The sequence below is a fragment of the Aquarana catesbeiana genome, linkage group LG02 (genome assembly GCF_042186555.1).
Source record: "Aquarana catesbeiana isolate 2022-GZ linkage group LG02, ASM4218655v1, whole genome shotgun sequence".
NCBI lineage: Eukaryota > Metazoa > Chordata > Amphibia > Anura > Ranidae > Aquarana > Aquarana catesbeiana.
The window spans coordinates 162279969-162293648 of NC_133325.1; the positions used below are offsets into that span (position 1 = coordinate 162279969).

The window sequence follows — 13680 nt, forward strand, 5'->3', positions numbered from 1 at the left end:
ACTATTCCTTTATATTGGCTTTTAAAATTTACAAATACAGCAATTTATAGTTTGGATTAAAGGTTTAGCATTGGGAAACACTTTTTGAAAGATAAAAAGTACATTTTATACACAACTATATAGATCAGACCAAAATGAGGGACAAATGAGGAGGAATGAGGGACAGAGGGACATTGCTCCAAATCAGGGACAGTTGGGAGCTATGTAGCACGTCTGTTTGACTTCTATTCCCTCATTACTTCCTGTGCCAGTGAACCCCTTAGCTATGTATGAACCCCCCGCCATTCTATCCATAGCCGGATATAACAGCTCCGCCCTGTAAGACGCTGGTACGGCTCTGAAGAGAACAGAACCGAACTCTCCACAACTCCGCTTCGCGTGCTGATAGTTACACTACACGTCACGACGCGCACACTTCCTCTCACACCTCGTCCATGCCTCTCACTAGCCAATGACATCCACGTTCGCTCGGTAGCCCCGCCCCTCTATTTGCTCTGCGCGCAGCGGCTTCCCATCACAAGCCTCCGAGAGCTACGATGTGCCTGTGCTATTCTATTGGTGGCTGCTCACCGAAGAAGGGGCGTGGTGTGAGTGCGTCACGGTGTGCGTCTTGTGGGCCGTCGCAGCCGCTGCTCTGGCTTCCTCCATGTTGCCTTGTTAAACAACCTCGGCGGCTTGTCACCTGTGTCCGGAGGGAGCCCTGCCCGGGGACAGCAGCTGCCAACCCGCCTGCCGCTCTACATGTGTTTCTCCGTGCGCTGGGAGGGCGGCTGCCGAGAGCCAGTGGCGGAGCGTTCCCTGTGATGCCTCCCTCAGCAGCTACCGCAACCACTATGATCTCCTAGAAAGCCGGAGCTACCGACTCCACGGACCGTCTCCCGCCCAGACATCCGAGCCCTGGCATGTCCGCCTGTGTCAGCGCCATTATTCCGTACGGAGGGAGCTCCGCTCTCCGCGGGTAATAGGAACGTGCAGCTACCGGACCCCCCCCCCCCCCCCTCAATCAACACACCCTCCGAGATCCACATCTCATCACCGGACACTAGAAGTACCAGGCCCGCCCGCAACCATGGCCTGGGCTCTGAAGCTTCCCCTGGCAGATGAGGTGATAGAATCCGGACTGGTACAGGACTTCGATGCCAGCTTGTCTGGGATAGGGCAGGAGCTGGGTGCTGGCGCCTACAGTATGAGGTAATAATGAGGACTGCTCTCCAGGAACAGCCCTGGGGGGTACAAAGTCTGATCTCTGCTTTCCCTCCAAATATCACTGCATGCTTTATGGATCTACATCAGCTTGTACTTGTCATACTTCTCATGGGGATCACAGGATGTTACTTCATTCTTTACTCAGTCACACAAGAACCTGACACCACTGAGCCAGGCTCTACAGGGATCCTGACAATAATGTCAGGATCCACCCAGATTCCTGATGGGTAGTTGGCTTAGCCACCCAGCGAGCTCCTGTACACCCTGATGCTCCACGAGTGCTGGAGGGGGCGGAGCGGTGACTGATAGCCCATACGCACAATCCAAAAATCGTATGAAAAATACCGCTTTAGACGCAATCCTATGATAATCGGGTCTTTAGTACAGAGCTTACGATAGCCGACCATGAAAGTTCATCCAGTATTATCCAATCGGACAAGCACGAAAATTATTGTATCTTATGATTTTCGTTTCACCACTTATGGACCGCTGCACGCCAATCTACGTCCTAACTTTGAAGGGGGGTATCATTGTTATGGCAGCAGCTAGCTGCCATAACCCCGGTATCCTCCTCTTCGGCCAGAGTTCCGCTTTCCGATAAGAGTGGACTCTGCGGCGGATTTGGCGCAAGATCACTTTTAGCGGGGGGGGGGGCCCCTTACTGGAGCCGTCGGCGGAGGCGATCGGATGCTGTCCCTAGCTGGGTATGGAGACGAGTGAGGGGAAGATGGCCCCCAACAGTCTCCATACCATTGCAGGGCGCAATCGACATCAAAACGTCTCTTCCACCCATAGCTCTTAAGGGGCCATTTTTTTTTTTTTTCTTTATTGCATTTTAGTTTAAATATGAGATGTGACGTCTTTTTGACCCCAGATCTCATATTTAAGAGGTCCTGCCATGGTTTTTTTTCCCCTCTATTACAAGGGATCTTTGCATTCCTTGTAATAGTAATAAAAGTAACACTTATTTTTTTTTTTTTCTCATTTTACATTTTTACACTGTTCTCTCTCTTTTTTTTTTTTTTTTTTTTTTTTTTTTTTTAAAAAAAAAAACACTTTTTTTTTCCCGCCTAGCTCATGTGCAGAAGCGAACGCATACCTGAGTAGCGCCCGCATATGAAAACACATGTGAGGTATCGCCGTGATCGGTAGAGCGAGAGCAATAATTCTAGCCCTAGACCTCCTCTGTAATTCAAAACATACAACCAGTAGAATTTTTTTAAACGTCGCCTATGGAGATTTTTAAGGGTAAAAGTTTGTCGCTTTTCCATGAGCGGGCGCAATTTTGAAGCTTGACATGTTAGGTATCAATTTATGTGGCGTAACATTATCTTTCACAATATGTTTAAAAAAAAAAAAAAAAAAATATTGGGCTAACTTTTTTTAATTATTTTTTTAATTGTATTTTTTTTTCAAAAAAAGTGTGCTTGTAAGACCACTGCGCAAATACGGTGTGACAGAAAGTATTGCAACAACCGCCATTTTATTCTCTAGGATGTTAGAAAAAAATGTATGTTTGGGGGTTCTAAGTAATTTTCTAGCAAAGAAAAAACTGTTTTTAACTTGTAAACAACAAATCTCAAAAAGAGGCTCGGTCCTTAAGTGGTTAATCAGTACAGTTATCATCTGAAAATACAATACAAATACACTACAACACATGACATCATGTCCGATTTGTTGTTTGAGAATTTTCATAACTTTAGTAAACTCTTCAGGTTCAATAAACGACTGGCATACAAAAAAAAGACGTTCTGTTGTCTGATTTTTGGATCGTGTGAACGAGGCATAAAGCTGGCCAAACATTATACAATTTTCTTATTCCATTTCCTTTAGCTCTACCTTCAACTATGTTGTGCAAGGGCCTGCCTTATCGCATACAAATTGAAAGTGTTTGTCTGACCCCTTTATTATATGGCTTTAGTAAATCTAAAGGAAAATTGTATAATGTATGGCCAGTCTAAAGCTTTGGATACACACTATACAATTTTTTCTTTACCTTTTTTATTTTTTTCCTTTTAGATTTGCCAAAACTATATAATATGAGGCTAAACTTTTTAACAGTATCAATTTGTATGCAATCAGGTAGGCCCTTGCACTGCATGGTTTTGGTAAATCTTAAAGGAAATCAAACAAAAGTTTTATTTAATGTGTGTTCAGCTTAACAGTCACCGTTCTGTGCTCTTAGCGGACCAGAGAACTGAGCGATCAGCCTTTGATCGCTCAGTTCTCAGGGTAGAGCTGGTGGGAGACACATCTGGGAGTTTTGAATTGTGGGAAGATGTGCCGCGATTCTGCCTGCAAATTCAAAAAGCCCAGGTGAGATTGACAAATCGCACAATGCACACTTCAGGTGAAATTCATGTGAATGGCAACTAAAAACGCGGATCAGTTCTACCGCGATGATTCGAGCTGCAAACCGTGTTGCGTGAAGCCTGTTGCCCCCCCCCCCAAAAAAAAAGTTCAGGAGCATCTTTTGGGCGTCACGCTTTACGCTATGCAGTTTGTCACGATGCAGCTCGAGAACTACATGAGGGAACTACATGCACGTTCGTATTTGCATGGGGGTTCTTTACATTTTTTTTTTCAATTTTTTTTTTTTTCAATTTTTATTTATTTTTTTTTTTTTCACCGGTTCTTTCATTTTTTTTTTTTTTTTTATTTATTTTTTTTATTCAACTTTATTGCTATCACAAGGGATTCCTTGTGATAGCTTTGGCGACCCCTGATCTCTCCTCTGCCCTCAAGGATAGCCTTTTAAACCAACACCAATTTGGCTGCTTCACTAGGCACTAACCGGTAGTAAACAGCTGAAACTGGTGATTAAATTCTTATGTCACATAGAAGAAGAAAGAATGGAAGTTCATTCAGCTCTTCAGTGTCCTTCCAATGCAAGAGGTTGCATCAGTCCCAGGCTCCCCCCATGGAACATTTGCTGAGTTTTTGCAGGTAGGGCAGCATATTGGAATGGATTGGCTGCCCTACACAGGGAACGCAGCTGCACAAATCTGAGCAGAGCCTTAACCGCTTCAGCCCCGGAAGATTTTACCCCCTTCCTGACCAGAGCATTTTTTGCAATTTGGCACTGCGTCGCTTTAACTGACAATTGCGCGGACGTGCGACGTGGCTCCCAAACAAAATTGACATCTATTTTTTTTTTTTCCCACAAATAGAGCTTTCTTTTGGTGGTATTTGATCGCCTCTGCGATTTTTACTTTTTGCGCTATAAACAAATAAGAGCGACAATTTTGAAAAAACGCATTATTTTTTACATTTTGCTATAATAAATATCCCCCAAAAATATATAAAAAAACATTTTTTTTCTCAGTTTAGGCTGATCGTATTCTTCTACATATTTTTGGTAAAAAAGAATCGCAATAAGCGTTTGGTTTGCGCAAAAGTTATAGCGTTTACTAAATAGGGGATTTTATGGCATTTTTATTTTTTTTTTACTAGTAATGGCGGCGATCAGCGATTTTTATTTTATTTATTTTTTGTGACTGCGACATTATGGCGGACATGTCGGACATTATTGACACATTTTTGGGACCATTGTCATTTATACAGCGATCAGTGCGATTAAAAATGCACTGATTCCTGTGTAAATGACACTGGCAGTGAAGGGGTTAACCACTAGGGGCGGGGAGGGGTTAAGTGTGTCCTAGGGGAGTGATTCTAACTGTCGGGGATGGGCTGTGTGTGTCATTACTCTGATCACAGCTCCCGATGACAGGGAGCTGTGATCAGTGACACTTGTCACTAGGCAGAACAGGGAAATGCTGTTTACATCAGCATCTCCCCATTTGTCCTCTCCGTGAGGCGATCGCGGGTATCCCCGCGACGATCGAGTCCGCGGGACCCGCAACCCGACTCGCGGAGCTCCCGGCGGTGTGCACGCAATGGCACGGCGGGGAATTCATATGGACGTACAGGTACGCCCATTTGCCCAGCCGTGCCATTCTGCCGACGTACATCGGTGTGCGCCGATCGGGAACCGGCTAAAGTACAACTGTAGATTATTTTATTTTTTTTTTTCTTTTGGATAAGGTAAAGAATGATTAAAGGGGCTGTAAACCCTTATGTTTTTTCACCTTAATGCATTCTTTGCATTAAGGTGAAAACTTCTGGCAGTCACCAACCTCCCCCTCCGTTTTACTTACCTGAGCCCCGTAATTCCCTTGCTGGAGACGCGCTGTCCCTCTCTGCACGGGGGACCGGCTCTTGATTGGATAGATTGACAGCAGCGTAGCCATTGGCTCCCGCTGCTGTCAATCAAATCCAGTGATGCGGGGGCGGGGCGAGTCCGGCATTTCTGTCTATAGACGCCAAATGCTGAACTTGGGAGCGCCCCCGCAAGGTAACGTCCCCTTTGGCTATGGGACAGGAAGTGAAGGGAAATCTCTCCACAGACAACAACAAAAATTATGACATGGGTATTAAAGTGATTTAAAGGCTTGTTATTTTAAATGGGGGAAAAAAAAAATCTAATACTTCCCTCCACTGTGCAGCTCGTTTTGCACAGAGTGGCCTTGATCCTCGACTTGTGGGGTCCCTCGGTGGCTCCTCCTTATTATAAATTCTGGACTCGGCCCAGCCCCCCCGCATCATTAGATTTGATTGACAGCAGCGGGAGCCAATGGCTACGCTGCTGTCAATCTATCCAATGATGCGGGGGGGTGGGCTGAGTCCGGCATTTGTGTCTATGGAAGCCAAATGCTGGACTCGGGAACGTGCCCACAAAGTTAACACCCCCTGACCCCCCCCCCCCCACGGGAGAGCGCTTATGGGGGGTTATCTGAAGTAAGGAGCTGCCGAGGGACCCCACAAGTGGAGGATCAAGGCCACTCTGTGCAAAACAAGCTGCACAGTGGAGGCAAGTATGAGATGTGTTGTGGTTTTTTTTTTTTTTTTTTTTTTTTCTTTTTTTTTTATTTAAAATAACAAGCCTTTAAATCACTTTAATACCCATGTCATAATTTTTTTGTTGTCTGTGACCCATTGGAGAAATTTCCCTTCACTTCCTGTCCCATAGCCAAAGGGGACGTGAGAGGAAATCCATCCAAAGTGAGGGAATCCCTGGTTGTCACCAGAACTTGTCTCAACTGAAAGATTTCCCCTTGACTTCTATTCTGGCAGCAACTCAACATTTTTGGGATTTTATTCTACTTTCACACTCGGTTATAATGGTAAACAGGACACACAAGTTGATTTTCTAAAACTGGAGAGTGCAACATTTTGTGCATGGTAGCCATTCAGCTTCTGACTTCAGCTTGTTCAATTATGCTGTAGGGAAAAAAAAAAAAAAAAAAAACCTGGAACCTGATTAGTTTCTATGCAGAGCTGCACCAGATTTTGCACTCTCCAGTTTTAGTATCTCAACCCAATAGAGAGAGTGAATCTTTGTAAAGAGGGCACAGACAGCACTAAAACCCTGACAGAAGTTCCCCCTCCGCTCTATAAAAAAAGTTTTGCATTTAGTTATACTTTAACATTCCAAAACTATTCCCACCCTACACCCATCCTTCTAGGCATTCTTTCTCTTGTCTTGGGAATCTTGATAAACTCGCTTGAGTCCACCTTCCTTGTCCCTCACTGTTAGTTTCTGGCTCAGGGAATTGTTTATACAGCCTGAGAGCGTCAATAGAGCTTTCTTTTGGTGGTATGTAATCACCTCTGGGTTTTTTTAATTTTTTCGCTATAAAAGAGACCGAAAATTCTGTGAAAAAAAAAATGCATTTTTCTTAGTTTCCTTTATAAAATTTTGCTAATTAGTAATTTTTCTTCATAAATTTTGGTCAAAATTTATACTTTTTATTTATTTTTTTTTGGTAAAAATAACCCAAATCGGTGTATGTTATTTGGTCTTTGTGAAAGCTATGGTGCCAATCTCTGAAAATTGATCACACCTGATGTACTGACGGATCTAATTTCTTGAGACCCAAACAAGCCAGGAAAGTACAAATGACCCCTTTTTGGAAAGTAGACATTCCAAGGTATTTAGTAAGAGGCATGGTGAGTTTTTTTGAAGTTGTAATTTTTTTCACACAATTCTTTGAAAAATCCAAGATTTTTTTTTTTTTTTTTTTCACAAAATTGTCATATTATCAGGTTATTTCTCACACACAGCATACTCCTCCCGAGTATGGCGATACCACGTTTGAGACTTTTGCACAGCCTGGCCACATACAGAGGCCCAACATGCAGGGAGTGCCATCAGGCGTTCTTGGAGCATAAATTACACATCTAATTTCTTGACTACCTCTTAGGGCTCTTTAACATGGGGTGGATCAGTGATGATCCGCCCCGTGAACACCCGCTTGCTCAGCGGGGATCGCTCCGCCGATCCCCGCTGAGCAGGAAAATGACAGGTCCGTCGCTGCACACTGTGCAGCGACGGACCTGTCAGAGCGCCGCTCTCCCCTTTGGGGGATCGGATGATGACGGACCGTAGAGTCCGTCGTCGCCCGATCCGATCACGGATGGAAAAGTAGGGTTTTCCTCCGTTACACTTTTCGGATCGGAGCGGGTCGGATGTCAGCGGACATGTCACCGCTGACATCCGATGCTCCATAGGGATACATGTATGTCCGTTTTTCATCCGAAAACAGAAGGATGAAAAACGGACATACGGATCCCCCGTGTAAAAGCCCTTACACTTTTGAAGGCCCTGGAGCATCAGGACAATGGAAACTCCCCAAAAATGACCCCATTTTGGAAAGAAAACACCCTAACGTATCTATGAGGCATAGTGATTCTTTTGAACATGTAATTTGTTTTTCTAGAAGTTTCTGGAAAATGTGTAAAGAAAATAAATTTTTTTTTTTTTTTTTTACACACAGTTGTCCATTTATACAATATTTCGAACATGTAGCATGTACATACTAAATATTACACCCCAAAATAGATTCTCCTACTCCTCCTTAGTACGGCGATACCAACCACATGTGGGAGACTTTTACACAGCCTGGTCACATACAGAGGCCCAACATGCAGGGAGCGCCATCAGGCGTTCTTGTGGTATAAATGTCAATTCTAATTTGACTACCTATTACACTTTTGTGAGGCACTCTAGTGGCATGGATGAGCATGAATGGGGATGGCTGAATATGGATGGGATGACTGAGAATGAATGAGTATGGCCGGGTACGGATGCGATGGCTGGGTGTGGATGGGATGGCTGAGAATGGATGGCTGGAGTGGGCACAGGGCAGCGCTGTGGGCACTACACATTCAGCCCACAGCGCTTCAGCAGCATCTGATCTCTCCCCTCTCTGTACCGATCTGTACAGAGAGAGAAAAACCGGATGTGATGATGGTTTGTTTACAAGTGATTGCTCTGTCATTTGACGGAGCGATCACGTGGTAAACGGCCGCTGTCAGCAGCCATTTACCGTGATCCATGATGCGGACCCGGCGGTCACGGATGTTACCGGGTGCGCACCCCAGGGGGCGCGTGGGAGCAAGATGACGGCTACAGCGCAGCTCGATAACTCTGGGAGGACGTACATTGACGTCCTCCCAGAGTTATCGAGCTGCGCTGTAGCCGTCATTCGGCTATAGCGCGGTCGTTAAGTAGTTAAAAGGCTTTTTTCTTTTTTTTTTTTTTTTGTGCAAGTTACCAAAACACCATTATCCCATAGTTTTTAAGATCAAAGATCTATGTTGGTATCCCTCGTTAATTTTACGTTGTATTTTTTAAATGTAACTGCCTACTCCCAAACTGTCATTTGAAGTAAAACACATAGCCAAGTATTCTCCACATATTATATATATATTTTTTTTATTGTGCATTAAAAAAAGAAATAACATTAGACATGCTATCTGGCAAAAGAACTTAGCCAAAAAGTGCTTTCTATGCATCCAAAAATATACCAACTCAAGTCATTCAACCAAAAAATAAAATAAAAGCCTCATGCATGTGTCCTGCTTCTTAACATAGGGGGCAGCAATGCCAAGAGTTAGTGAAAGCAGGGGTCCGTCATCCGGAGATGAGATAATTCTGAAAATCATCTGGATTATTCTCCTGGAGCTCCCGCAGCAAAGGCATATAACATAATTGGTCAGGATTTAATAAAGCAACCAATTTTTGGTCAAAGAAATCCTCCTCCTGTTCCTGGACTGGTCTTGGGTCAAAGCAATAACTCCAAGGCCAATAATAACACGTTATCTCCTCCGATTCCGCAACATGGCTGGTTGACGAACGGCCGTTCAGAAACTAACTGAAAAGCGCGATTCAACACTCACAAACTTCTACTAATACGAAATTAGCAGAAGGAGTCCAAAGGGTGGCGCTAAAAAGCTGAAAAAAAAAGTACGTCACTATGTTTGTGTTTGCCCGATTAATTCCTTGCCGTTTGTATGCAAGACAAGTTCCTGGCCAACGCTTTTTGGACAAAAGTTTGAGGTTTTGTCTGTGGAAAATCCGATCGTGTGTACGAGGCTTTAGGCTAATAGCCCAATGTCCATGTTGGGGGTTCTCGCACAGTTCTAATCTATCGTCCACTTCTCTTTCCCAGGAAATGGCCGGAGTTGTGAAGTCCAGTCCCTTCATAGATATCCCAATTAGATCCGAGCTCCTAAATGTCACCTTGAGCCCTGGTTCACACTGGAGCATTTTGACATGCGATTTGATATGTCAAATCGGCGGAAATTGCCATCAATGGCACCATCCAAATCAGTGCGATGCCGCACCGATTTCAAAAAGTAGTTTCTGTACTACTTTTTGCGATTTCGGGCTGCGATTTACATCTACATCTGCACAGATGTCTCTGAAATCGTGTCAGAAATCGGGACTGACATGCGGGAGTGAAATTGTGCGAGTTCAGCAGGAACTCGCACGGCTTCATTCCCGCAGCTGTGTGAACCAGGGCTAAGGGAGATTTATGAAAACTGCAGAGTGCAAAATCTATTGCAGCTCTGTATTGAAACCAAACAGCTTCCAGATTTGATTATCAAAGCTTAATTGAACAAGCTGAAGTTAAAAGCTGATTGGCTACCATGCACAGCTGCACCAGATTCTGAGTGCTCCAGTTTTAGTAAATCTCCCCCTTCTGTCTATATATCAGTGCTCCACCCATAGCACACTCTCCCTGAAGGGGGGATATTCCTCCACTTGATTCATCTTACCCCTGAGTTACTTCTTGGCATTTTGTAGCTTTAACCACTTGCTGACTGCTGGACGTCCTGGTCTTTGTGAGGGTATATCTGAATGATGCCTGAAGCTACAGACATCATTCAGATATTGGCGTTTTCAGCCGGCGATTTCCTACACCATGGTCAGCCGCTAGATGCTAGATCGTTTTTGCCGGCCCCAGATGTCCACCGTAGAGATTTCCGGTGGACCAGATGGTCGCCGGAGTCTCTATGATCGTCGGAGGCCGGGCGCAATTTCATTAAGTCACGCCCGGCCTCTGCATTAAAAAAAAACGGTGCCGCCTCGGCTGGGAAGCCGTGATCGTGTGTTGTGTTGTTTTTTTTTTTTTTTTTTTTTTTTTTTTTAATTTTGGGCTTTCCAGCCTAGAGGTGAGATGTGGGGTCTTATTGACCCCACATCTCACTGTAAGGAGGTCCTGTCCTGCAATATTATGGTACCATAGTAACATTGTACTACTCTGGGGAAGTGATCAGAATTTTTATTTTTACACATTGCTTATAGCAGTGAATTGCTATAAGCGAGCATTTTACTTAATGAAACTGATTCATTCAGTTTGTTTTGATTAGCTGTGATTGGCCAGGGCTAATCACATGGTACAGACAGGGCTATGATGGGCCCTGTCTGTACCATGTGGTCAAATTGAACAATCACAGCTAGCAACACAATTGTACACAATGGATGGCATGAAAGGAATCCAGCCATTGTGTATAACAGTCATGTGCTAAAATGGCAGGGCAGTACAAACCCCCCCCCCCCCCAATTACCCCATTTTGGAAAGTAGACACCCCAAGGAAACTGCTGAGAGGCATGTTGAGCCCATTGAATATTTTTTTTTTTTGTCCCAAGTGATTGAATAATGACAAAAAAAAAAAAAATTACAAAAAGTTGTCACTAAATGATATATTGCTCACACAGCCCCCCCCCCCCCCCCCCCCAATGACCCCATTTTGGAAAGTAGACACCCCAAGCTATTTGCTGAGAGGAATGGTGAGTATTTTGCAGCTCTCATTGGTCACATGGTACCATCGGCGCGCTTGTACATTGATCAGTCATCTGGCTGCTCTACTTTGTAGGGTGTAGTGATCCATACAAACCTGTTAGTGTCCTTTTTCATTGACCTGGCTTAAAAAGAACAAAACTAAAAGTACTTTGAGATGGTAAGCTTCGTAAAATGTCAGATGATGCAAAGAATGTTATAGCAAGTCATAGCACTGCCAATGCCTCCAAAAGATTTTTTGTAAATAGACTTTGCAATATGCTTCCAGCCCACCCTCACGACAGCGGTATTTGGCACAATACTGTGGGAAGGGGGAGTGAACATGCCTGCTCTTCCTGTACCTTGGAAGGCGATGGTATTACTGCAGATATGTCCTGGTATCTCTTGGTGCCCAATATAAAGGGGTGCTTAAAGGGTTACAAAAATGCTATTAACCACTTCCTGCATGTTCTATAACCGAAAGACTGCTACAGCGTGGGCTTAGTTTGCCGGGAGGGTGTCCATGGAAGTCCTCCTGAGATTGCATGCGGGTGGCAAGCTGTCTGATCCTTTGGACTCGGCTGATCACAGATCAGGGTAAAGGACCAATCCAATCGGCCCTTTATCACGTGATTAGCTGTGTCCAATGACAGCTGATCACAGGATGTAAACACAAGCTGGTTATTGGCTTATCTTTCCTCGTGCTGACAGCGTAAAAATCCTATCTAAAGAGTTTTCTATTTAACCACTTCAGCCCTGGAAGGACTTACCCCCCTCCTGAGCAGAGCACTTTTTTTACAATTTGGCACTGCGTCGCTTTAACTGCTAATTACGCGGTCATGCAATGCTGTACCCAAACTAAATTTGCGTCCTTTTCTTCCCACAAATAGAGCTTTCTTTTGATGGTATTTGATCACCTCTGCCGTTTTTTATTTTTTGCGCTATAAACGGAAAAAGACCGAAAATTTTGAAAAAAAAATGATTTTTTCTACTTTTTGTTATAAAAAAAATCCAATAAACTCAATTTTAGTGATACATTTAGGCCAAAATGTATTCGGCCACAAGTGTATATTTATTGTTTTGCACAAAAGTTATAGCCTACAAACTAGGGTACATTTTCTGGAATTTACACAGCCTTTAATTTATGACTGCCTATGTCATTTCTTGAGATGCTAAAATGGCAGGGCAGTACAAACCCCCCCCCCCCCCCAAATTACCCCATTTTGGAAAGTAGACACCCCAAGGAAACTGCTGAGAGGCATGTTGAGCCCATTGAATATTAATTTTTTTTTGTCCCAAGTGATTGAATAATGACAAAAAAAAAAAATTACAAAAAGTTGTCACTAAATGATATATTGCTCACACAGCCCCCCCCCAATGACCCCATTTTGGAAAGTAGACACCCCAAGCTATTTGCTGAGAGGAATGGTGAGTATTTTGCAGCTCTCATTTGTTTTTGAAAATTAAGAAAGACAAGAAAAAAAATTTTTTTTTTTTCAAAACTTTGTGACAAAAAGTGAGGTCTGCAAAATACTCACTATACCTCTCAGCAAATAGCTTGGGGTGTCTACTTTCCAAAATAGGGTCATTTCGGGGTCATTTCATGCCACCTGGGCATTCCATGGCCTCCGAAACTGTAATAGGCAGTGAAGAGTGAAATCAAAAATTTACGCCCTTAGCCTGAAGGTGGTGCTTGGTTTTTGGGGTCCTGTACGCGGCTAGGCTCCCAAAAAGTCTCACATGTGGTATCCCCGTACTCAGGAGAAGCAACAGAATGTATTTTGGGGTTTAATGTCACATATTCCCATGGCATGTTTGAGCAATATATCATTTAGTGACAACTTTGTGCAAAAAAAAAAAAAATTATTTTTCCCGCAACTTGGGGGGGGGTTTGAACTGTCCTGGCATTTTATGCACAACATTTAGAAGCTCATGTCACACATCACCCACTCTTCTAACCACTTGAAGACAAAGCCCTTTCTGACACTTTTTGGTTACATGAAAAAATTATTTTATTTTGCAAGAAAATTACTTTGAACCCCCAAACATTATATATTTTTTTTAAAGCAAATGCCCTACAGATTAAAATGGTGAGTGTTTCATTTTTTTTTTTTTTTTTTTTTTTCACACAGTATTTGCGCAGCGATTTTTCAAACGCATTTTTTGGGGAAAAAACACACTTCTTTTTTAAAAATTTTAATGCACTAAAACACTATATTGCCCAAATGTTTAATGAAATAAAAAAGATGATCTTAGGCCGAGTACATGGATACCAAACATGACATGCTTTAAAACTCCGCACAAATGTGCAGTGGCGACAAACATTTTTAAAAGCCTTCAAAAGCCT

At 43.4% G+C, this 13680-nt stretch overlaps 1 protein-coding gene across 1 annotated transcript in view; it reads left to right on the forward strand.

Moving 5' to 3' along the window:
* Window positions 1–579: 579 nt before the first annotated feature.
* The window catches only part of TFCP2 (transcription factor CP2), a 152881-nt gene continuing 139780 nt past the window's right edge, over window positions 580–13680 (forward strand). The window contains exon 1 of the mRNA XM_073612490.1: window positions 580–1191. Within this exon, the coding sequence (XP_073468591.1) occupies window positions 1070–1191 (122 nt within the window). The 5' untranslated portion in view covers window positions 580–1069. The remainder of the gene's footprint in view (window positions 1192–13680) is intronic.